The 23,164-nt window shown below is 38.7% G+C and overlaps 2 protein-coding genes across 3 annotated transcripts; one reads left to right on the top strand and one right to left on the bottom strand.

Annotated features, from left to right (window-relative positions):
* Window positions 1-1,721: 1,721 nt before the first annotated feature.
* mef2b (myocyte enhancer factor 2b) lies at window positions 1,722-13,351 on the top strand. Of its 2 annotated transcripts, XM_085449262.1 has the most exons (10): window positions 1,722-1,853; window positions 1,936-2,014; window positions 6,057-6,136; window positions 7,619-7,822; window positions 8,080-8,208; window positions 8,380-8,569; window positions 9,503-9,651; window positions 9,929-10,043; window positions 10,820-10,931; window positions 11,154-13,351. In XM_085449262.1, the coding sequence occupies exons 3-10, from the start codon at window positions 6,083-6,085 to the stop codon at window positions 11,464-11,466; spliced, it is 1,266 nt and encodes a 421-aa protein (XP_085305388.1). In that variant the 5' UTR covers window positions 1,722-1,853; window positions 1,936-2,014; window positions 6,057-6,082; the 3' UTR covers window positions 11,467-13,351. The 2 variants fall into 2 exon arrangements, with proteins under 2 accessions (XP_085305388.1, XP_085305390.1); XM_085449264.1 differs by having other exon boundaries at window positions 1,722-2,014.
* Window positions 13,352-14,872: 1,521 nt separating this feature from the next.
* Window positions 14,873-22,642, bottom strand: tmem161a (transmembrane protein 161A). Its single transcript, XM_085448757.1, has 11 exons — window positions 22,510-22,642; window positions 21,941-22,044; window positions 21,772-21,855; window positions 21,493-21,584; window positions 21,154-21,310; window positions 20,220-20,435; window positions 19,855-19,998; window positions 19,638-19,751; window positions 19,338-19,512; window positions 19,068-19,164; window positions 14,873-17,571 (listed from the first exon to the last, which is right to left on the bottom strand). The coding sequence occupies exons 1-11, from the start codon at window positions 22,510-22,512 to the stop codon at window positions 17,267-17,269; spliced, it is 1,491 nt and encodes a 496-aa protein (XP_085304883.1). The 5' UTR covers window positions 22,513-22,642; the 3' UTR covers window positions 14,873-17,266.
* Between the last annotated feature and the right edge of the window lie 522 nt (window positions 22,643-23,164).

Genomic DNA, 23,164 nt, shown 5'->3' with positions numbered 1-23,164 from the left:
GTATGTTTTTAGGCCAGTAGTTTCCAAGCTCTTGATGTACAGCATCATAAAGAAGGGTGTCGAGTTTTATCTAGGTAGGAAACAGGAAATAAAACAACATAAGTTACATTTATTTTCTGTCCTTTTCCGCTTTCTTTGCCTTTTTTAAGCAATTTGTTTATTTTTGCATAGCTCCTTGTGCCTCAAATATTCAGGCTAGACTAAAATGAGGAAATCACTCTGAGCTGCTCTCAACTTGAAAGCAAACATTGCTTTGAGCGCTGATAATGTTAACTATGCCCTCGTCGTTCCAAATTTTGACTTTTCATCCAGTATTTTGTATTTGCTTTTTATTTCCACACCTATTTATACATAGTTACTGCCTGAATGTTTGATTTTTAAATTACTTGATGTACGGACAAACAGGCACAAACACTAAAAAGACTCTTAATCTTAAATAACTCATTTTGTAGTTTTAGAATTGGCTATTGCAATTATGTTGTGTTTAAGCTTTTATTGGTGTAAATGTGTGATTAGGTTGTCACTGTTTCTATGGCAGAGAAATGTGTAAAGTTTGAATTAGTGACAGGCCACCACAGACTCTGGTATTGAGCAATGGCCTGTGGCCAGTGTTCAGGTTTGCTGAGCATAACGCAGTGTTTCGGTTGGTACTGTGCAAATTGACTTTAATGCAAAGAGATATGTGTATCCCGATAAACAGTTAACATTTACTGATGTATCCTTTTCCCATAACAGCAGCGAAACACCATAGTCAACCTCCAATAACGAAGTCTTTAATTCATCAGTCACAATAAAATTTTTATGTCAATACTAAAAAAATGAAAAATTCCTTCCAACCAAAGAGGCCAAAATGTTTAAATATTTTTATCAAAATGACCGTGAACTCTAGAAGAGTGTTCCTCAGAATAGTTTTGCTCTATTCTCATTGCTGAATGACTTTTGGATCAGCCTGTAATTCTTTAGGTTCACTGACTCTGCTAGGGGCTGATTTTAAAAAGCACATTGTATCTTCTACTTTTTAAGGCAAAGCAGGATTGACATTTAAGGGGATTTTTTAAAACAAAATAATAGCAAATATCATAACAAATATCTACCATATCTACTGTAGAAACATAACATATGCCTATTCCTACTGTGTGCAGTACATTTAGTAACAGAATCTCACACCTAATGTTGTGCCTTGCATTGTAATTGGGGAAGAACCGCCATACACCTCAGCTATGCTCCATGCTCTTCTGCTTCCTTCTGCTTTGCGTTCAAATGCTTGTAGCTTTGTTTAAAAGTAAATAAATCTTATCATTGTCACATTTTCAGAGTTGATTAAAGTCAGCCATAGCACTCACATTTGCACAGTATATCAAATTCATGTGACTCACCCCTCAATTTAAGTTTTGCAGAATCCCATTAAAGAGATTAATTCAAGTCATCCCTTAAATTTAGCCCATAAAATTTTATTTAAAAATAAAAAAAAATGAATATATTTTTGTTTTTGACATTTTGCAGGACATGTTGTAATGTCCTGCAAAAACCTTGTAATATTTTGTGGTACATGAATGAATCACAAGCAAAAATGCCCTTTAACCATAGATATATACATACATTTTAAAAGATAACATTAGAACTAAATTGCTTCATAATGCAAATCTTGAAGGCATAAAGGACTTTACGCAACTTTTGCTGACACCTTATAGTGACGAATGCGTTTATACGCGGAGGGGAGGTGGAAGAGTGTGTCCAATAGCATGGCCGAGGAGGCGGTGTGTGGTGACACACACAAACAGAGCGAGAGGCGGGCTGTAGCAGCCAGCTGTTGGAAAGGAGCGCTCCTGAATCATCCGCAGCTTCTGCATCAGGTGAATATTTCTGCATCTGCACAAGACCAGAACGCACAACAAGACTCTCGACGCTCATTTAGTCATTTATGTTTCCTATCAGCAACTATTCCTGTTTGACTGGTCCTGATCGAGTGGGTGAAACTAAGAAGTAAACAGAGAAAAAGAAGATCGAGGAACAGGTGAGATCAGATGCTCTATTTTTATTTTTAAGCACGTGTTGAGTTTCTGTTTTATCTTCTTATTTCGGTTTTTAAGGCAAATGAGCGAAGCTTCCTGGGGTTTCCTGTGTAGAGCATTGCATGACACAGCTGTGAGTAAAGTACCTGTTGCTGTGTTATTGAGATGAGGCTATAATAGACAGGAGTGCTTGGCAACTCGGGGACAGACGGGCTATTCTTAAACTGTCTATTTGAAATGACGTCAGCAAGTTATTGGGAATAATTGCCCATAAACGGGTTTAAGCAATGCATTTCTACTTCTTTTTAACTTTTATGATTATTATTATCATTATAATAATAATAATAAAAAATAGTTATTATTATTACTTAATTCTTGCTTGGCTTGCTCACTGTGAAAAATGAATCAGAGTCCTTTGAAAGCAAACACATCCCATGAGTCCATTCTAAGTAGACTGCTTCAACTTTTAAGAAGAATCTCGACTAACTTTGCTCTTATTAGAAACAGATATAGATAGATATCTAGACAGACAGGTAGATAGCTCTTTCATCCCTTTACCTGTTGTCCTTAGTCTAATTTAAAGCAAGCATTACTGATTCTGATGTCTTTAATCTTCTGACATTCCTTTGTGCTGGACATGTATCTTTTTCCATTTTTAATGCCCTCAAAGAGGTTTTCCTCTTTTAGTGCGAGGTGTGGCTCATCTTCACAGATAGTTTGAGAGGATGTCAGACTTTCTAACCTTTTGGAAGACTAAAAAAAAAACCTTTTTTCTCTATTTATGGAAAGATCAAATGTTCAGCACATGCCTGCATGCAACATTGCTACTCTGGCTCTATGAAAAAATATCAAGGCAATTCAATTATACCCAGTTAAAATTAGACAAATATTTCCTCGCTATTGCACTGCAAAGGCCCGATGAGCACATGAACCATTTGACCCCAAAGGTGGCAAACAGAGACATATACAGCTAGGTATACTGCAAGATAAAAATAATAAAAAGACCTCTTTTGGTTACCATGCTAGCTATGCAAAGCTTTGTCGAGAACTATAAAGACTAAGAAGCAAAGTGTTCCCCTGGGGCCTTTATTTTATGAGTATGCTTCTGTTTTGATTTGAATAAGTGAGGCTGTCACTAAGACTTCAAATTTTTCAAGATTTGGCCTTCACCTTTTTTAACTTTAGTTCAGAAGGATGTATGTATATGCTCTAATACATACAGAGAGGGAATGGGTGAAGACAGACATCGGCCCACATAACACTGGCCTTTGATATGACATTCACAAGCTGATAAAATGACTAAAGCAGTGAAAACAACAACCCTGTTAGATTTGATTCACACACTGCTTGCAACAGTTAAAGCACATTATACCCATATAGTACAGTAGACATTTTAGGTGTTGCTTCTCTTGTTATCACCATAGTTGTGTAACTAATGCATTCACAGAGCAAAACATGAAAAAAATAGTTTAGCAAAAGCAAAACCCTTTTCTCAAACCATCTTTAATTATCAGTATTTTAACACTACCATTATATATCTTGTCATATTTAACATTCAGTACTGCGTAGAGAGCAGGGCAATCTGCTTTTTCACCATAGAAGAAACCATTAACCTCCCTGGCTAATATGCTTACAAGTGTTTATCATGTTTTTGAAACATTTGAAGCCACCATGCTCTGAATGACTCATGGAAAGGAAACCATTGAAGCAGAACCCCCAATACTCTACAAATGCCCTACTTTTTCCCCCTTCTCATTCATGCATACAGTTCACTGCAGCAAGAAAACATGTCGCGCGATACATATTGTTAATGAGCAACATCAGCAGTGCTAATAAGACCAATTAAAATTACCTTGATGCACAGGGTTTTCTGTACATGTGCACTGTTGTCCCAGGTAGTTCCCTGGTGATTAGTCAGACGATCCCGGGGTAAAGCAAAGCTCCTGCTGTCCTTGTATGTGTCTGTGCTCAGTGTTTTCCACTGTCTCACCTTTGGGAAGGTATCTGTCAAAGGCACTGTCCTTCCCTAGAAGCCTGAGGCTCTGGGGAAGGTGTGCATGTGCTGAACTATTGGACAATGACAGGTTAGATGGTGATTCTGTTTTTCATTCATGTCCATTTGATGGCAAATGAGACAAAAAGGAAGATTTGCTTGTTCCGTTTCATGTCCACCTTTTCCCCGAGATGTTCAGTAGTTGACCATGGAGATGAAATGTCACAGGCAGTAGGTGCATGCTGTTTTTTGTTTCTGTGAATGTGCAGACCTCAAATGGCAGTTGTCAAATGGGAAAGTATCCAGATTTAGCTGTGAGGCACAGCCAGGCTTTTCCTGCCCACCTCGGCCTTTAGGCCTTTGACAAACCTACCAAACCACATAGATTTTCTATAGCTAACTCCACGCCGGTTTGCTGGAGGGGCAGCTATATATACCCAGCTAGCCATAGGTTTTAACAGAGCTGTCAGCAGCTCTAATAGTTGACATTTGGTTGTATTTGAGAGGAGCGGAACCTTCGGTAAAACCCTGTGATAAACATCTTTCAGCCTTTTTTAGAACATATGTCCCACTTCCCTCTCTTCTCTACATTAACATGCCTTGATATGAGGTGAAATTGTCTCACTTCTGGTCCAAAAAAAAACCCAGAACAGATTGGCCTGGTGTGAATTCTTTGTGGTAGTTGAGTTGTTAGTTAGACAGACCAGTGCTGGTTTTGTGGTTCTATTTTTCTGTTGTGCACTTTGTTTTACCGTACAGACATTGGCAAGGATGAGTTTGTCTGCAGCTGTTACTTTTGAGGTTTGTCTTGGCTCTGCAACATATTCAACGAAGCAAATAATGCAAGACTTTATAAGGTAATCGTAAGGGCAACGAGGTGGACTCTTCCAGACATGCCCCAAATTTCTGTGTGCCAAGCTTATGTTGAAGGACAGCGGGTACTTTAGGGGTCGTGGGAACATGGGCTTCATATCCGCTCAGGCACCATCAGGAGGGGCAAGCAACTAAATATAGAGAAGTCACGACGTCTAGAATTAGGGGGGAAAACCAGTGAAAACTCCTCTGGGCTTTAGAGAAATACTGTATGGCCCAGTCAGAAGAGGCAGACCACCACTTAACACAGTTGTTTTACTGATAGTGAGCATCAAACGGAGACAGCTCATACAGGGAGCAAATTTATGGATACATTTGATTTAATGTTGTATTTTCAGCAAAGCCATCTCTTAAAGCGTCAATGTAATTAAACATTCAGTTCCACGTTTTTCTGCTTTGTTTTTGTTTCTATACAGCAGGGATGGGGGGCATTGTTTTCTAGCCCAACAAAAACAGAAAAACCACGGGTGTGAGTTTCAAAAATGGACATTCTCAAGCCAGCCACGTCTTTGCTATTTGCCCCTGAAAATCCTGTTTTGTTTTGTTTTTTTCTGACCTGACCGTGCATGAGAGAAGAGTGGGTGGCTTTTAGCATTAGCCATCTTTCAAGAACACACCGTTTTCCTTCTACTGTTTGGTTTCAGCTATTGCCTGCTGAACCTTTAAAAAGAGCTATGGACTGTATTTTTAACCCTGTCTCTTGGGGCCGCTTGGTGCAGTCAAGCACTGTGCTGTTGGCCCGGGGGTAACCCAGACTGTCAGGGTGTCATTCTGTGTGGACTGCTAGCCCCACAAGAGCCACGCTAACTTTAGACCGCATCGCTTCATGGTGGTAAAAATAAACACCCTCGCCCCACTGAGGGGAAAGGACTTGAGTCACTTAAAGCAAAGGGATGACATTTTCCCATCAGAATTGTATTAAAGACTGAACATTTATTCTATTCTTATTATAATATGTGATCATATCACCTCAAATTTGTTACAGTAATTAATAATTAGTTCAACTGCTTACAAATGCAAGCTTAAGTATCGAGGTAAATCTTTTTGTGATCTTCGAGAGTAAAGGTTCATTTAATGTTTTAGGTCATTTCATTGATGCTGATTTTCACACATTACTGCAAATGTTTAAGTATGCTGTTTTATTCTAGTATAACACTGATTTTCACTTTGTTTGACAGGTGTCAGACTAAGAAGAGAAGAGAAAATGGGAAGAAAGAAAATACAAATTTCTCGTATTCTTGACCAGAGAAATAGACAGGTGAGCACACATCGTTTCATGTTACGCACACACAGACACATATGTTGTTTTAAAAAAAATATTTCTCAGTAAATATTATCCAGTCCTACTAAAATTATAGTTAACTGCAGGAAGAATAAAAACTTCATCCAGATTATTTGAACAATCAGATACATTTTCTTGTTTTTTAAGTGTCAAATATTATTACAGTGTGAACGTGTGGGCCTTTTCTCTAGTGTAAAAATTGTATATCAATCCAAGACATTTAAAGACATCGCGCTGATATCTCAGGAAATGTATCAGGCAAATTTTTAACATTTTCCTCTTCCAGATATGTTTTAGACTCCGTAATTAAGTGTCACTTAAGCTGCAAGCACTGAGTTGCAAAAATAGCGGTACATGTTTCATGCAAATGTGCATGTTATGTAGCCGACGCTGTGGTTGTTTGTTGTCCAACATTGCACTGCAAATATTTAAAACATAGGTTCACTGATTGAAATGCAAATGCAAAGGCATGCAAGGATGACTATTAATGAAATATCAAATTACGATATTTATACTAGTGTGAAACATTATTAAAATCGTGCAGTTTACAACATCACTAGCATTCATTATTTTCTACCCAACGGTGGTAATAGCAAATATTTTGAACGTAAGTGATACAATAACCTAAAGCTGTGAATTTATCAAAAGCCTTAACACCAGTTAAAGTGAGATTATTTTATTTGACAAAAAGACAATCTTTCACACTGAACAAAAAAAAGGATGTGAGCGTGCCGACAGTCGACACTAGATTAAGGAAATATTATTAAAATTTAAGAACTAACAAGAAAACACACCATTAAACAGAAGAGGAACTGCTTATCAGTTTGATGCTAAATGAATCATGACAGCACCGATTACATATACAACATAGTACTTACATCAACTTATGGCACAGGAGTTACACCGCTCTGCAATACCACAGACAGATATTATCATTTGTACAATACTGTGGCATGAACAAAATTGCTTGCATCATATTTATAGCCTATTCGTGCATTAATATTTGTTCAAATACTACAATTCCATGAAACACCCTAAATATTATTTAAAGTTTTAGCTGTGTTAGGAAAAACACATGATATGCATAGTGAGTTTGTGTACACATCCAGAGCTCTTATTTAACTGTTTTCAGAATGCTGATAAACACAATTTATTTCTCATATCTGATCTTTTTGACTGAAAGTGTTGTGGTGATAAGGTTTGTGTATCTGAATGAAGTGTTTGGTGATTGAACGTGTTCTGCACTGTAAAGTCTCTCTGGGATATTTAATTTAATTTAATTTAATTTAATTTAATTTAATTTAATTTAATTTAATTTAATTTAATTTTATTTTATTTTATTTTATTTTATTTTATTTTATTTTTAATTATCCAACTTCCTTAATTCGTCATGCTCACAACTTTGCAGAGTTAACTGGAGGGAGTTAAAAGTGCAAACCTGTTTTTCTTCTGTCACAGGTGACCTTCACCAAACGTAAATTTGGCCTGATGAAGAAAGCTTACGAGCTGAGCGTGCTCTGTGACTGCGAGATCGCTCTCATCATCTTCAACAGCACGAACCGTCTGTTCCAGTACGCCAGCACAGACATGGATAAAGTTCTGCTAAAATACACCGAGTACAGCGAGCCACACGAGAGTCGCACCAACACGGACATACTGGAGGTACTATTTTAGGAGCTTTTTAAAAAGAAGTATGTGAAAGCTTCTCATACGCAGCTGATCTGAAACATAAACCAATTTTTAACAGAACATGCAATTATTCGATATAAAGCCTCTGGAAGGATATTGTAAAAAAAATAATTGGAAAAACAGGTGTTGTATTTTGAGTGAAAACCCTTTCCCGTGACATTGTTGTGGTTCGAAACCATTGTGCTATTGTTGCCAGTAATTTTCCATGTGCACTTTCTCTTCTGCATCAGACCCTGCGTAGGAAAGGACTCGGACTTGATGGCTCAGAGCTTGACAGTGAGGAGAGCATGCAGGTGGCGTCAGACAAGTATCCTCTAAGTGAGGGCATGGATCTCTCTGTGGCTCGCCAGCGCTTCTATGTTAGTGACCACATACTTACTCCTTACTCCGTACTTACACTCAACACTCACAGACCAAACACAGACAAACTGACTTCTAATTAGAATTCTGTGTTACGAAAGCATGTTTAATTAACTGATCTTTAATCCATACTGTTGTCAAAATTACACGTTATGTGTTTTACTCTTCAGGGTCCCTCTCTGCTCTCGCCAGAGGCACAGTTCCTCGTGTCTGCAGGTTGCGAGAATGGTTTTCCCAATTCATCCGGATCCGGCATGACCTCCCACAGACCCCCGAGCTTTAAATCTCTAAACTCCAGATCCAGCTCTGCCAGTCCTGCTGCACCCCATGCACACACTGCATTCATGTCTCCACACTCGGGTTAGTCTCATTAAGTCCTATACCAGAATCATCATAACTACTAAGGGTAGTATCTATTTGTGTATGTCTTGTGTTTGAAAAAAACACGTCAGTTTCTATTGCATCTATGTATCGCTTTTGACAAGTTCCACAAACTTTGGGCCTTTGTCAGGTTCATTCAGGCTCATTTGTGAGTTATTTGTGTTTTTTTAACGCTTTCATGATGAAACCAAAGTCTAAATGATTTTTTAAAATTTCATCTACCACTACAAATAATCTACCAGTATTATTCTACCTTTAAACAGAGTCATAGCTTTTCACATGAAAATCCACGAGCCACTCTTCTAACTTCTTGTTAAATGCTTTCTGTAAAATTCGTGTGTACTGTCAACCATCTGTGCAGCTGGCTGTGAACTCACAGGAAGTGTGTGTGTTTGTGTGTGTATGTGTGCTTGTGCGTAGTCGGTCTGTTATGTGAAACTGGCCCTCCAACAGTGTAACTGCAGCTACAACCAGCTCTGTGGTTTCTATTCAGAATGCATCACACCTGCCTATCATGTCAGCCATCATACAGTCGCTAACTATTTGGATGCACTGGGATGTCATTAAATACTGATCACTGACATTTTTAGTGATTCTAAATGCACTGCTCTGTTTTATCTAAGATTTGACAGTGATTGTTGGTTTACATTGCGTTCGCAATGGACTCTGTCACATGAGTTACAGTATATTCAGTACAGTTGCACATATTATAAGTATTCAGACCTGCCTGGTGTCTCACGAAGGCTTGATACTCATTCAAAGGTTAAAGGAAAAGAAGAAGTTCTTTTTTTCAAAATCACACTTGTATACCGCAACAGAGGGAGGTGATGATTGTATCACAAAGAATAAATGACAGTAGTGGAACGGGCTTAGATCGCTTTTCACTTCCTGCTCCTTTTTTTTACTCTTTAGGTATCGGCTACTCTGTGTTTTCCCATGGCAACCTCAATCGAGCTCTGGACATGAAAAGCCCTCCTCCTCTGAACGTGGGCACTGAAAACCTGCGGGCAGATGGTGCTAATCAGGCCATGGGGGCCACACGTGCTAACCACAACTCCGCTGTAAGTAGCTGTGCTATCCAGTGTGATCAAAACAAATAGGTGTCAGTGCCTCTAATAGATGTCGTACTGCTTCTAAAAACTAAGGTTCTTAATTAAATACCAAAACACATAAATAGTTCTGCAAACTTGGACAAGAAACTTCACAGGTTTTTTGACTCATTCACACCTCTCACAATTATAATGTTCACAAGTTTCATAGTGTTCATACACTGACTTCACTATATCAGTACAAACTCAAGATTTCCAGTATGACTGTTTCCCTTTCTCTGATCATCAGAGGGGTCTTTTATACCAGGGCCTGCACAGCAGCAGCTCCATGGTGGCTATGGGGAAGGCAGGGCTGCTGAGTCACAGTTTGGGAGGATATGGTCTCCCCTCCCCTGGAGCCTCTGGTATGTCATCTGTGTTCTGTTACTATAGAAAGAAAGAAAAAAGAAATATATGAAAAATATATGGCAACTAACAAAGTAGTCATACAGCAATAACTTGACATGTTAACAGGTTATATCAGAGTGTTAATGCCACTCTCATGTCTGTATGGCAAAACTAAACCTACCACACATATACTCTCTTAGCATAGCTTAGGATAACAACTGCAACGCAAGGATACTGACTGACTGTGGTGCAGTTCACTCCAGAACCTCATTATTAGTGCACAAACCTTGTGTAAAAAGGTTTGGAGTTTGTGCAGGACCAGGAGCTTGGAGAGTTTCAGGTGGTTTTCTGGTGAATTTATCATGAGAAAACATTGCCTTTCTTGCTAAACCCAGGCAGGAATTAGTTCCACAGAAGGTAAAAATAAATAAATAAATAAATAAATAAATAAATAAATAAATAAATAAATAAATAAATAAATAAAGAAGAAGAAGAAAAAGAAAAAGAAAGGGAAATTTTGTTAGGGTTTTTTTTACACTGTTCCAAATTAAGCAGAACATCTTCTGACTCTAACTTCATCTCTAGTGTACAGACATGAGTGATGGGAGGTTACAGTCTTCTTATCTTGTGCTCATCGATAAAAACTACAAAGGGTATTTCCCAAAACGTCAAACCAGCCTTGCTGTGAAGTTTATCTTGTCTTAAAATGAAACCATTTTATTAAACTGTATCTTTTCTCCTGTTTCCCCCCCTGTCCTCTCCAAATCGATGTATATCTATTCTTCCTTTGCAGAGTACAGCCAGCCTGGTTTTTATCACTCAGTCAGTTTACAACGAGGAACAGTAAACCCCTGGCAAGCGGCGCAGCCACCTCAGGAGCCTCATGGGCCTCATATAAATCCTGTGTGAGCATATCATATATTATTCTAGACATAATACAGTAAATCCACTGTATATATAATTTTGAACCATTAGTGATAGTTGACTCTTAAATGCCATGTTCACAAGCAGTTTTGACTGTCTTTAAATTATCTTCAAGCTACTTCTAGTGCCCCTTAGCTGTAACTCCAGGACTGATGACGTGTTTCAATCCAAATTCATTTCCTCCACCCTCTTGTTGTTTTCAGAGGGTCCAGCGGGGGATGCTCTTTCCCCTCTCAGTCCTGCACTCCAACCTCTCCGCATCTGCCGTCCCTCAACCTCAACATCAAATCGGAGCGTAGCTCTCCTGAGCACATGGCCTCACCTGCCTCCCCTCCTCTGCACCACCTCAGGCAGCATTCTCCAATGAGCAACCCCGATTCAGCTCGTCATACCCCTCCAGATAGCCACCCAGCCAATGGCACAAAAGAGTTTGCCAAAACCGGCTACCCACAAGACCAAGAGGAAGGAGGGCAGTCGCTCCGGCAGTTAGAGATGAGCGACGGCTGGCAGAGATAGCCAGCTGCTCTGCTCTACAACCCACTCTCAGTCAACATCTGTCTTCAGACAAAACCATAAAGGGTCGACATATGCCTCTCTTTGTCTCCTCAAACAGAGCTGGTCTCTCCTGGGCAGTGGAGAATTCTTCTCTGCATCACTTGCTTGATCCCATGAGGAGATAGATGCATACAGACTTTTGCTTTTTGTTTGGTTAGAGTTAGTTTTCTGTGTGGAGCTAATGTGAATCAAAAGTACAAGTTGGAAATGTGATTGTTTTCTTGTGACTTTGTTGAAGTTGGGCACAGCAGCAGTGTGGGACCAACTGAATTTCTCTGAAGTGCACATATGAAAAAAAAAAAAACGTCCATACATATTCAGCTTTCAAAGCCAAAATAAAATAAAATATAAAAAAAAAAATAGGAGGTACTAAAAAAGTAGCTTGACTGGGGTTTTATGTGATAAGGTTACACAACAGGGCATTTAATTGGATACGTTCTTAAAATAAAAGTTTTTTTTTAGTTATCACAGTTTTTCCTTTTTCTCCTTTCAGATGTGAAAATACCTTCGTAATGGAATTTTAATGAGAGAAATCTAGGTATGAAAGCCACTGTCTATTTTTTCCTTAACAACACATAAAATTCAGCTAACAGGAGGTTTCTTCTGTCTGAATTATTTGTTTTGTCCAGACAGTGTTTTATTGCTGTTGCTTTACAAAGCACATTCTCATGTTAAAGCAAAGGCATCCTTTGTAGAGAAACAAAGAAAAAGGAAGTTTCGCTCTGAAAACATCCCAACTTAAATGAGACTGCCGTAGCCTCAGATTGTCTTCCTGTGTCTTGGCCCCACATCTCTTACAAATGATTCACAACAAAAGAAGATATTTGCAGAACTGGAGGGACATTTTGCAGCAGTATCATCTAAAAAAAAAAAAGAGTTGAAAAAATGTGAACCCACCCTTTTAAGATTCTGGGCATCAATCTGTGTCAGAGATTAGGTCAATGAGCTCTTTGGGATGTAAAAATGGTTTTCTTTTTCAAGTGTTGTTTTGTTTGTTTGTTTTTTAATCTTTAGTATTGTTGTAATATGATCATTTTATGTTGTCAGAAACACTCACAGCAGTCTGCTAAGACCAAAGTGTTTAATTATTGTCCCTCTGCATTGCACACAAATACTGCAACAGCCCAAAAAGGATCTATTTGTCTTTATTTGGTCGATTTTTTCTAAACAGCAGCAATCATGTGCTCTTCCTGAAGGGCTTTGTGTAGTAAGTGTTTAGAGTAGATATTCCTGCGTTTATGATGTGTTAAAACACGAGACAAGCTGTAGTAGATGAGTCCAAATATCCATTCATTTGTTCATTTATTATCCGGGCTTCATTTATGTATACATTTACTTTTTAATCTTGTGCACTGGATACCTCTATGTCTTTTAGTTTTGCGTTTTCAGTTTCTGATCTTCAAATGACAAAAAAATAAAAAAAAATTTTTTAAAAAGGAGATAATTTTCATTCACTGTCCACAAGGGGTCGTCTTATTTCACACTTTTAATCTGACTGAGACTGGTTAAAGTGCAGAGCAGTGAAGACCAGCCTTAAAAGGTAATTCTTTATCTAATAAATCGGTTAATCGGCTCATTAAATTAAACTCCTGCTAAAATCCAGCTTGCGGAGGTTTTCAAATACAAGTTCCACTGTCGATTTATCTCTCTTTTCATGATATGTGGATTTTTGTGGATTAATATTAGCATGAAACATGAAAAGCCAAGTTGTCAGTATTCTGATGTTTCTGGTTGATTTTTTTAAACACGTATATACATACATATTTGCTGGATGCTTCACTAACAAAACAGAGGCATTTTTTGACATTTTTTGTGAATCATTTTAAAATAAAGACTGTTTACTTTGTGTGTTTGCCCCAGTCTGAGTTTTTTGTGTTTTTTTTTTTAATTTTAGGACATTCAGTTTATCATTTTTCTCAGATGAAAAAAATGTCATAATTAATTAATTAATAATTAATAAATTAATGGCATAAAAGGGAATCATTTCCCTCTGTTTTTATGTACATTAATTCTGAAAGCAGGTAAAGTGCCCTTCACTGTGTAGCTTTCATGTGTCCATTTATTTCATTTTATTCACCTGCATTCTATCTTTTGAATACACACACACTCCCTCATTATCATGTCAGGGCCCTGTCAGGCAGCTCACCATGCACCCACCAAACGAGAGGAACAAAAATAGACCACGCAAAAGCCTGGAAACCTTTATTTCTTCCAAACAAGACAAAAAAGGGGGCACAAATAGGGTCATTTCCATAGCTGGTTGTTTCATAGTAACCATGCCAAAATGTTTTCCTATGCTGCCTCTATGGAGAATTGACCTGCCTTTTCACGGTGGGCACACACAGAGACACACACACAGTATTGAGCTGTCGTCTCTCCACCTTAAATGACGAGACTTTCACTGGGGTCATGTCTGGTCTGATGAGACTAGACCAGGCCCAGTCTGTAAGGCATATCTGGGTCCTATGTATACACACACACACACACACACACACACGCAGACATACATTCTAGCCTCTATAGCAACCACAGCCGGCCATGGCTGTCTGACTTGCCTTGTTGCAGTCCATAGAGCAGACTGAAGGGGCCCAAGGCCTCCAGCACAGATGCGTAAAAGTAATATCACCATTCAGTTCATGAGGCCAGGCATTCTTACAGGCCCACCAGAGAGAAGGATGAGCTTGACTCAAATTAAACCGATGTTCCACAGCAACAAAAACATTGTCCTAGAAATTTTTCTGCACTTACTGAGATGTAGGATTTGCTAACTGGTGTGCTCTCAAATCTGTTTGCTTCTCAGTGGCTTTGCGATTGTTAATGTCTTTCAGTTGTCCATATAAAAAGACAGTGAGGTGAGGAGCATGTCCCTTCTTTTACTGAAGGATGCTCACAACGTTTGACTGGAGGAAGAATTTAAATCATGTCAGCTTTTAAACAAGGAGCCACTCTCTTCTCATTATTGCAAAAAGCTGACGTGACAATTGACTGGCATGTGATTTTGAAGGTTTTGATGTCACAAAATACATATGAATGATTTAAACTGCACTGTCAAACAGAGATTATGCAGTTCACTGCATAAAACCTGTCCATTAACTGGATTATTTTGCTGCTACAGCCAAGCTCATCCACCGCAAACATTTCTTCTCAGAGTCCAGGGGGCATTAGGTTCATAATAATTACCAGTGATTAAAGAACGATCTTCTCAGGAGGTTGGGGTCAGAGATCAGCACCCTGCAAAGCGACTAGACGCTCCATTGTCATCCATGTCTTTTGTCAATGGAGTACCAGTTCTTTAAAAGGAAATGTTCTATCTGTAACATCTCCCACGCTCCGTGGTGGAAGGAGGAAATAACGGAGAAAGTCAAAATGAAGTGAAAACAGCAAATCTTTTTATTAGGACCACACATGGGGGAAAAAAAATAAAATAAAATAAAAAAATCAGGTTACAGCCAAGGTGTTGCACAACATGCATTCAGAAAATCTCCTAAGGGAACATTTCATATCAACTTCACAGTATAATGATATCAGAGCATTCAAATACGCCATCTAAAGAAAACATACTAATGATCAAAACCATCCACAGAGTTAATCAATGTATCATAAATTAAATAAATAAAACACACTGATGAAGACTGATTCAGAGAAGGTTTTGATTAGTCTGACATATACATGGCTGATTGGCAGCAACAACAAAACCTATGAAGTAAAAGACGCGATTAAGACACTGCAACTAGCATGTTGTTCATGGGTAGTGTTTGAAAATTAATGGGTAAAACAGAAATGTACCTGCAGTGTTCACTGCAGAATATCAGCTTGTTCTAAATACACATGAACAGGGAGGAAGGAGATTTCAAAACATTCAAAATCCCTGAGCTCCCAGGCACTTCAAGATAAAGAGCAACAGCTCCACGGTGTTTGGCTTTCAAACACTAATACACAGCCACACTGCATTACACTCAGTAGGCTCGATCTGAAAATTACGCCCACACAGAAAAACAGGAAAAAGAAGCAGAAAAAGACACGCACGCACACATACACACAAAATCAAAACAACACAAAACCAAAAAAATAAAAAATCCCCCCCAAAAAATAAAACTCAAAAAGTAGCACTCGTGAATCGGTTCTTTAAGGACTGCAAAGAGTCCCTCACAAAAATATGTCTTATTACTCAGGCATTAAAATATTCATACTTGTCCTGGTACCTCCAAATATCATAAATGCAGCATTTAACAGTGTTCCTTTGAAAATTAAAAAAAAAAAAAAAACAAAAAAAAAAAACTCAGTAACACTGGCATAGATACATGTGAGAAGTTGCAGAAAAATGTTCTATTAAAGAAGTTATTAGATAACACTGGGGTCTGTATCACAAAGAGAGCTCCGTAGGTAATCCAGCAGCATTTGGGATTAACTCTGGTTTAACATCATCACAAAGCTGGTTCAATTTTAGCCTCAGTAAATAACAATGGTAACCAACACTGTATGATTAACCTGCTTCAGGCAGGGTTACCTTTCAGGAAAACAGACTTTAACAAGTCTTTCTGGGAAAAGAGAAAACAAAACAAAAACTGGACTCTTCAGTATCCTGACAATTACTGAGCACTTTGCATTTAAAACAAGAGTTTTAATAAACAATTCGTATACCAGTTTGTCTTACTCTCATCTAGGGTGAGGCAATTATAGCTGCATGTCAAGTAAGCATACGGTTACAGGCACCATTCATTAACAGTTAAAGCAAATGCACTATTTTGGTCAGATAAACAAATCAGATTTGTTTTTGTTTGTTAATCTAAATCCAGAGGCAATTCCTGCAGAATTCCAGGTTTTATCAATGCAATATCCAAATTAACTTGCTGGTGAATGTTTTGAACCTGAATGTGAACTCTGTCATATTTCATCACAAGACTATCACGGCCTGCATTAAATTCACTGTAAGAATAATGTGATATCAACTGACTATAAACTCAGTCAAACGTATCCTTCATTTTTGTGGATAACAAAGTTTGGTTTGGCAGCAGCGTGAACAAGGTGGATGAAAGGTGGTTACTACTGCATATCAAGTTAGACTAAACGCTACCAGAATTTCACAACACCAGTAGTGTGCGTAATAGACGCTACACACCTAAAAAGACTGCACAGTTGACCCTTCTAACGCAAATAGTACACAAAAAAAGAAAAAGAAAAGGGCTTTAAGTTTCACTTCATATTTTTCACTTTGTTGTATGCGCCCCACCTGCAGGGACTGCCCCAATGTCTGACAACTACTTTTGCGTTAACCAGTGTGTAGAAACACTGCACTATAAGGCTGTAATAACACCTGCGCTGACATATTTTTTAATGCAACATAATTTTCTTCATTTGAATTATCACCGCTATCATCAGTATCGGTATATGGTGCCACCTTCTGGGCCAATTAAACCCAGATTTTACTGAGCCAATTTAGAATTAGCATTGTGATACATGTTAAGGCGGACTAAACTACCGTTGATTTGTGATGCAGACCCCACTCAGTTTCTTTCTGTATATTTGTGTGTTACTAATGCCAGAGTCCTGCTGGTCTCAAAAAGTTACAAGGTCAAAAAGTAGTAAATATTGCAACAGACAGCATCCAACCTTGATCAGTTACAACCAGAAAGATGGTGCAATCCAGCTGCAGTTCTATTTTAATGAAATGTCCCCTCTGCTGTCTGCAGGCATCCTGTGCGACAGCATAATATGAGCTGATTGCTGGATGTATAGAAGTATGGCACTCCATTTTCCTTAGTTAGTTTTGCATAAGGTACTGATGGAAGTAGATGCCAAACAGAGAGCTTATGACCTGGCAGGCAGCCACCCACCAGGTGAGAAAGGCAAAAAACCCTCTGTAGAAAAGCGGTGTGAGGACAGATCGCAGCGCTGTGAAAGTCTCTGACAGTCGAGCTACTGTAGCTTGGATGTCTTCCTCCATGTCCTCCATCCCTTCTTCATCTTCATCTAGAGCTCCAGACAAGACAGGTGCAGCTGTGGGCATGATGATTGCTGGTGTCACACCAGGGGTATCCTGGGCACCTGTACTCCAGGAGAAGTCCCCTGCAACAAATAACTGGTTATGTTTCACTAACATTCAGACTGCTTGACCTGTCCAATAAATGCCCAGCTTGCTGGTCAGACAGCCTTGGAATCAAGCTATTTTGCTAATTTTGCTTCTGGGGACAACAGAAAGTTTTTGGGAATATCCAGGCCAAAAAAAAACAAAACAAAGATCTTTCATTTTTATCTGCCGCTTGCTTACAATTCCTGATTAATAAACCTAACCTACGGTAATGAAAAGTTAATCTTTGTCAGATGATTGCCAATAATGACCTAACTCATCAACAAATTATTTTCTTTTTTGCTCTCCACATGGCACAGTTATCTGCATGCAGTCAAAACCTGATTGATGGAAACCAGAAAACTTCCAATACCAAAATTCTTATCCCTTGCGACTGGCAGCAGTAGGTTTGCAGTTTCCTGACTAGAACCAGCTAAAATTAGTCCACTTACTCGTAGCACACAGGTGTGAAATGTGTGTGTTTAGTTAGTTTGTTTGCTTGTTTTAATCGATTTTAAATCATGCTTTTTATTTGTTTTTGTTTCTAATGTCTCTGTAAAGCACTTTGAATCACCTTGTTGTTGAATTGTGCTATACAAATAAATTTGCCTTGCCTTGCCACACAAATTAAATTGTACATTTCCAGGGCAGAATATAGTAAAAAGTCTAATTTATTTCAGGGGGGCCTTTCTACTTTATTAGGGTAAAAATTAAGAATAGACAGGAGGGAAAGAGAGTGGGGGAAGACACACAGGAAAAGGCTGCAGGTCGACGTCTAGCCCGAGCCACTGCATTCAGCCTCGTGGTGTATGGTGGAGCTAAATTGCCACCTACAAAAGTCTATTTTTGGATCTGGTTTTTGGCTGGCTAATTTTTCATTGATTGCACTCTGATGCGAACCAATTTCCAATTAAACCTCATTTTTACCATTATAAGGAACAAGATCAAATGTGACAACCGAGGCAAAATGTGCAACTTCCCATTTATATCAAGCGCCGTCACTTCTACCACATAAAATAACAAGTGACATAAAAGCTAATAGCTAATTAATTCCAATTCCATTAGTGCCTTCTTGTCCAATGCCAATGATTATCTATGAATGCAAAAATGCACTACTCTATAGCATGACTCCAGGACTGCTGGTATTTTTGAAGTTAACTTTAAGAGAAATCCGTGAACCTTTTGTTCATCAAAAATATTAGGTTGGCAGTATTTATGGATACAAACTATCCACTTCAGACATGTTGAAACTATCAGAAATATTCACTTTGGTTTATGCAACAAACTGCCTGGATGGACCTTCAGGATGCAGCACACACGGCCCTCGCTCACTAGTGCTCTTAGCAAATTGGCACAATCTGACATAAGGAGCAGTCAATTTAAAAATGGATTAATGTCTGACTAATTTCCAGAGAACTTCAGGCCTGTGAAAGTCTACATGGTTGAGAAAAAGTTCAAATATCAAGATGTGAGTTTCAGTGAGCATTTTACTTACCCAGTGCCTTAAGTGACAGTGTTGAGAATAGGATGAGCAGAATTGGAATCAGATACTGAAGACTAACTACTGTCAGGTAGCAAAACACACGTGTAACCTGGAAGCGGGCACAGAAACTTTACTCGACACAGGCACTCAAGTTTTTATTAAGAATTATCCTTAAATATTTAAACAGGTTTTTTTTAAGTTGTTTTTTATTAAAAACTCTCAATTTGTCTGTTTATAAGATAAAAGCATGCAATACTGAGAAAGTTTAAAACTGCATTTGACCTTTCGTTGGATGTCAATTGCAGCAATACGTCCTGCCTCCTTTTTCATCTGCTCTACCCATTTTTGAGCTAGGTTGAGGTAGGCCTGGAGGTGATAACGGGTGAGACCCAGCCGCAGCACACACGACACCACGATGATCCAAAGACGCATGCTGTCAAATGTTTCGCTGGATACTCTGCAAAGAGTGAAGTTATCAGAGATTAGCCAGGTGTTCACTAAGCGCTGCCTAGAAGAATTCTTCTATTTCCTGATTGTTAGTTCTAGCTTCTCGAAGCCAATCAATCAGAAATGAGCACTCACAGAGTAACAGAAGTCTTTCCCATAGGTGCATTGGCCAGGAAGTCTCTTGCAATGGGTTTCACCCACAAAACCAACACAATGACTGGAGACAGAAAACCCATATGCAGCAGAATCCTGTCAGGAAACATTAGGGACACAACTGAAAGAGCAGAGTAGAGCTAATGTGTAGTAATAAAAGACATGAAGCACATGCTATTTTTCATATAACAATTCTTACTGGATGAGTGGACGGTCTGAGTTCATCTGCACCGCATCCAAGTGAGTTTGAGCCAGCCGCAGTCCAGGGAAGGCCAAGAGAGCTCCGATGTAGGCACAGACAGCAGCCAAACCAAGCTTCACTGTCAGCTTAGTCACTGGGATTCTGAGTTTAAAGCAACCACTAACAGTAAGTGACACCAATATTTAAGAAGGGCTACTTCCAGCACAGATATCAAACACAGTCAGGCTCATTCCTGTGCCAATTGAAAGATGACTCAACTCATATAAGATTTAATATAAATCAATTTTACTGCAACAAGCATTTCTTTAAAGACAACAGGTCAATATTTCAATCAGAAGTAATCTTTTCATGGAGATACGTACGACCAGTCAGCGTAGCCCTGCTGTTTGACAAAGATTTCCAAGTTGTCAAAGAGGCTGGAAAAACCCGGCTCTAGGCCGAACTCCAGGTAGTCCTCTCTGACAACCAACACTAGCATGGCCACAAGCAGACACAGAAAACCAAAGGCAAGGCACACTGAGCGCTCACCACCCTCCTCAGAGCGGAAGTAGTGGCTCATTAGGGTGTGAAGGGTCTTTCTGTGGGTCAGATGGTAAAGGAAACCAAATAAGAGGTGTTAAAAAAAAAAAAAAAAAAAAAAAAAAAAAAAAAGGGAGCTACATATATTTCAGTGATAATTTACCTTTAGTTAAACATGTATAAGACCTACAATTTGTAAGACATTTTTAATGTTTTTATATTAGTTTAACACTAGTAGTGCTTGTATTCCTAATAAGAGATTAAACGTTAGCTGTTATTTTTTATTCCTATTTATTCTATTTATCCCCTTTGTATACTTTATTTATATTTGTCTCTGTATATATATATATATATATATATATATATATATATATATATATATATATATATATATATATATATATATATATATATATATATATATATATATATATATATATGTGTGTGTGTGTGTGTGTGTGTGTGTATATATATATAACAATTCTGTAACTGTAACTTCGGTCGTTGCTGTGCTTTTTTTGGAAGTCGAATTTCCCAGAGGAACCCACCCGAGGGATTAATAAAGTTCTATCTTATCTTATCTTAGAAAGAGATTATTAGGATTTTAGGTTCATTCAGTACTATAGATAGTTACCAACTCATCTTCATTGATATAACAGCTGCCAAGAATGTGGTGGACATATCAGGATCTTCAGTCAGGAAAACATCACAAACTAATCTGGCTCTAGATATATTCTTTCTAATCTAGAGAGTGAGTGTTTTACATTTGAAGGATACAGACAGAAGAGAACAGTCAGGACACACCAGATGGCTCCAATATTAACCTCTTTGCTGGCATCTACCACACTATAGTAACACTCAGTGAAGAAGAAAACTCCGGTTGCATAGACTGCAAAATCTACAAGCCACTGGTACTCCAGGAAAAAGCGCAGCACTGAAAATAGAAACAAGAACAAAAAACAAAAACACAATCAAAATGAGAATTTCAATAAAGTTTCCATGCAGTGTAATATGCTGCAAACCACCGGCGGGACTTAACAGTCAAAGCTGGGCTTCGAGTAATATTTACTCTTGCACAACATTACTGTGATGTGGACGAAGAAGTATTTGCTTTACCGAGAGCGTCAATGACGTTGACTGGTGCTTTCTCCAGGTGAAGGTCAATGTCTTTGGGCACAGTGAGCGGCTTATTCTCCCCATTCTGCCGCCTATGAGCAAATAAAGGATGGGAAATAAAATAACAATGCAAGCCTGAAGCATGAAGAAACGGATGGATGAGAAACACACTATAACGCTGTCATGGAGTAACACTAGAATCACATGATACAACTTTATAACTTCATGCTATAGCACGCAGTGGTCCTGCAGCATGAAGCACAGCCCTCCATTTCCCACCTGTCTCTCCTGTTTTGTTTGGGCATCTGCTTTCCTGCCAGGGCACACAGCTCTCCCTCTGAAGGGTGTTTGAATCGCAACAAACTGGAACAAACAACAAGCACATGTGTTAAAGCAGTTTAGTGCACTGTGTGAATTACGTAAAACCTGATTATATTACTGACAGTACCTGCCGTTGCAGAGGAGCCAGCGTGCAAATGAGCAATGTGGAGCCATCCTCTGCATTATGCTGGCGGCCAGTAAGCTGACCACAAGCTGAACTCCCATCAGCGCCTGTCAAATTAAACACACGCACTGAGTTTCCACCGTGCACTTGAGTGCATAGCGTCATTTTGTATAATGAGGATGTAGAGAGCACGAGCGCCTTGTCTACAACAGTAAGGACTCCGCAGCAAAGTTTGAAGAGCCGTAGAGCTGGCTACATCACGGTTTGTTTACATATAACAGTCTGTGGCAGAAGCTAACTCACGTAGGACATTAAAGAGATAATAGCAGGAAGAGGTTACGTTCAACAGCACTAAGAACACGATACGCTGGTAGCCGCTGCAAAATGAATGAAACTGAGCAAATGGCTATCGTGCTAAATTTAACTGGAGGTCCACCACCTGTCAGTACAGCTGGTTAGCATTAGCAAACTAGCTCTAACTGCCTCCGGAACACCTAAAAAGCGCTCGTCAGTGGGCTTCCCAGCACTCTGTAAGAAGCTGTTTTTATATATAAGACTATAAATGAAGTTACCATCTCTTCTTCCAAACGGCGTCGTTGAAACGAGAGTAACTAAAACAGCTTCTTCTCATGCAAGAAAGTCTTTGGCATCTGAACCTGCCGACATGTGGAGCTGTTAAATGTCCCGGATGTAGTCGTGGAGACGGGAGATGCCTTCAGGTGTTCCGGGAAAGAATCGTAAATCTGAAATGTGAATCCCCATATGCCTCTGAGGTGAAAGTCAATCTGGAGGTAAAAGTGTATTTTCTACTAATTTTTATTTATTTTTTCTTAATTGGTTAACCTTCAGAGAAAACGAACCATTGTTTTCATAATCACACATTCAAATTGCTAATGTTGAAAGATTTTCTTTTTATCTAAAAAGTCACTTTAGATAAAGTGAACCATAGATAAAGTTAGCCTGAACCATTCCTATATTTTGCTTGTTTTATGTTATTGTATTTTTGCACAACTTTGTTGCTCGTGAAGCTTGCACACAAGAATTTCACTCACATGTACTGTACCAGCGTACCTGCACATGTGATGTGACAATAAAAGTGATTTGATTTGAACACCCAGGTAAAAAAAAAAAAAAAAAAGGAAAGAAAAGAAAAGAAAAGAAAAGAAAAGAAAAGAAAAGTTGCGGCCAAGCAAAATTAGAGCAGCCTAAGCCTACTGCGGGCAATCA

The sequence above is a fragment of the Copadichromis virginalis genome, linkage group LG23 (assembly GCF_057382275.1).
Source record: "Copadichromis virginalis isolate Kocher_CV1m ecotype Utaka linkage group LG23, C_Virginalis_male_GT1.1, whole genome shotgun sequence".
NCBI classification, from domain to species: domain Eukaryota; kingdom Metazoa; phylum Chordata; class Actinopteri; order Cichliformes; family Cichlidae; genus Copadichromis; species Copadichromis virginalis.
The sequence above is the reverse complement of the archived record's forward strand: the minus strand, read 5'-3'. Positions and strand labels throughout refer to the sequence as shown.

What these genes read in the sequence shown, in the direction of transcription:
- mef2b (XM_085449262.1), top strand. Translation starts at nt 6,083, where the DNA reads ATGGGAAGAAAGAAAATACAAATTTCTCGTATTCTTGACCAGAGAAAT. An exon ending in CCAACACGGACATACTGGAG is followed by an intron (nt 7,823 to 8,079) that starts GTACTATTTTAG and finishes CTTCTGCATCAG; the next exon opens with ACCCTGCGTAGGAAAGGACT. An exon ending in GGGCCTCATATAAATCCTGT is followed by an intron (nt 10,932 to 11,153) that starts GTGAGCATATCA and finishes TGTTGTTTTCAG; the next exon opens with AGGGTCCAGCGGGGGATGCT.
- tmem161a (XM_085448757.1), bottom strand. An exon ending in TGGCTCCTCTGCAACGGCAG is followed by an intron (nt 21,856 to 21,940) that starts GTACTGTCAGTA and finishes TGTTTGTTCCAG; the next exon opens with TTTGTTGCGATTCAAACACC. An exon ending in CTGACTGTTCTCTTCTGTCT is followed by an intron (nt 20,436 to 21,153) that starts GTATCCTTCAAA and finishes TCTGACCCACAG; the next exon opens with AAAGACCCTTCACACCCTAA.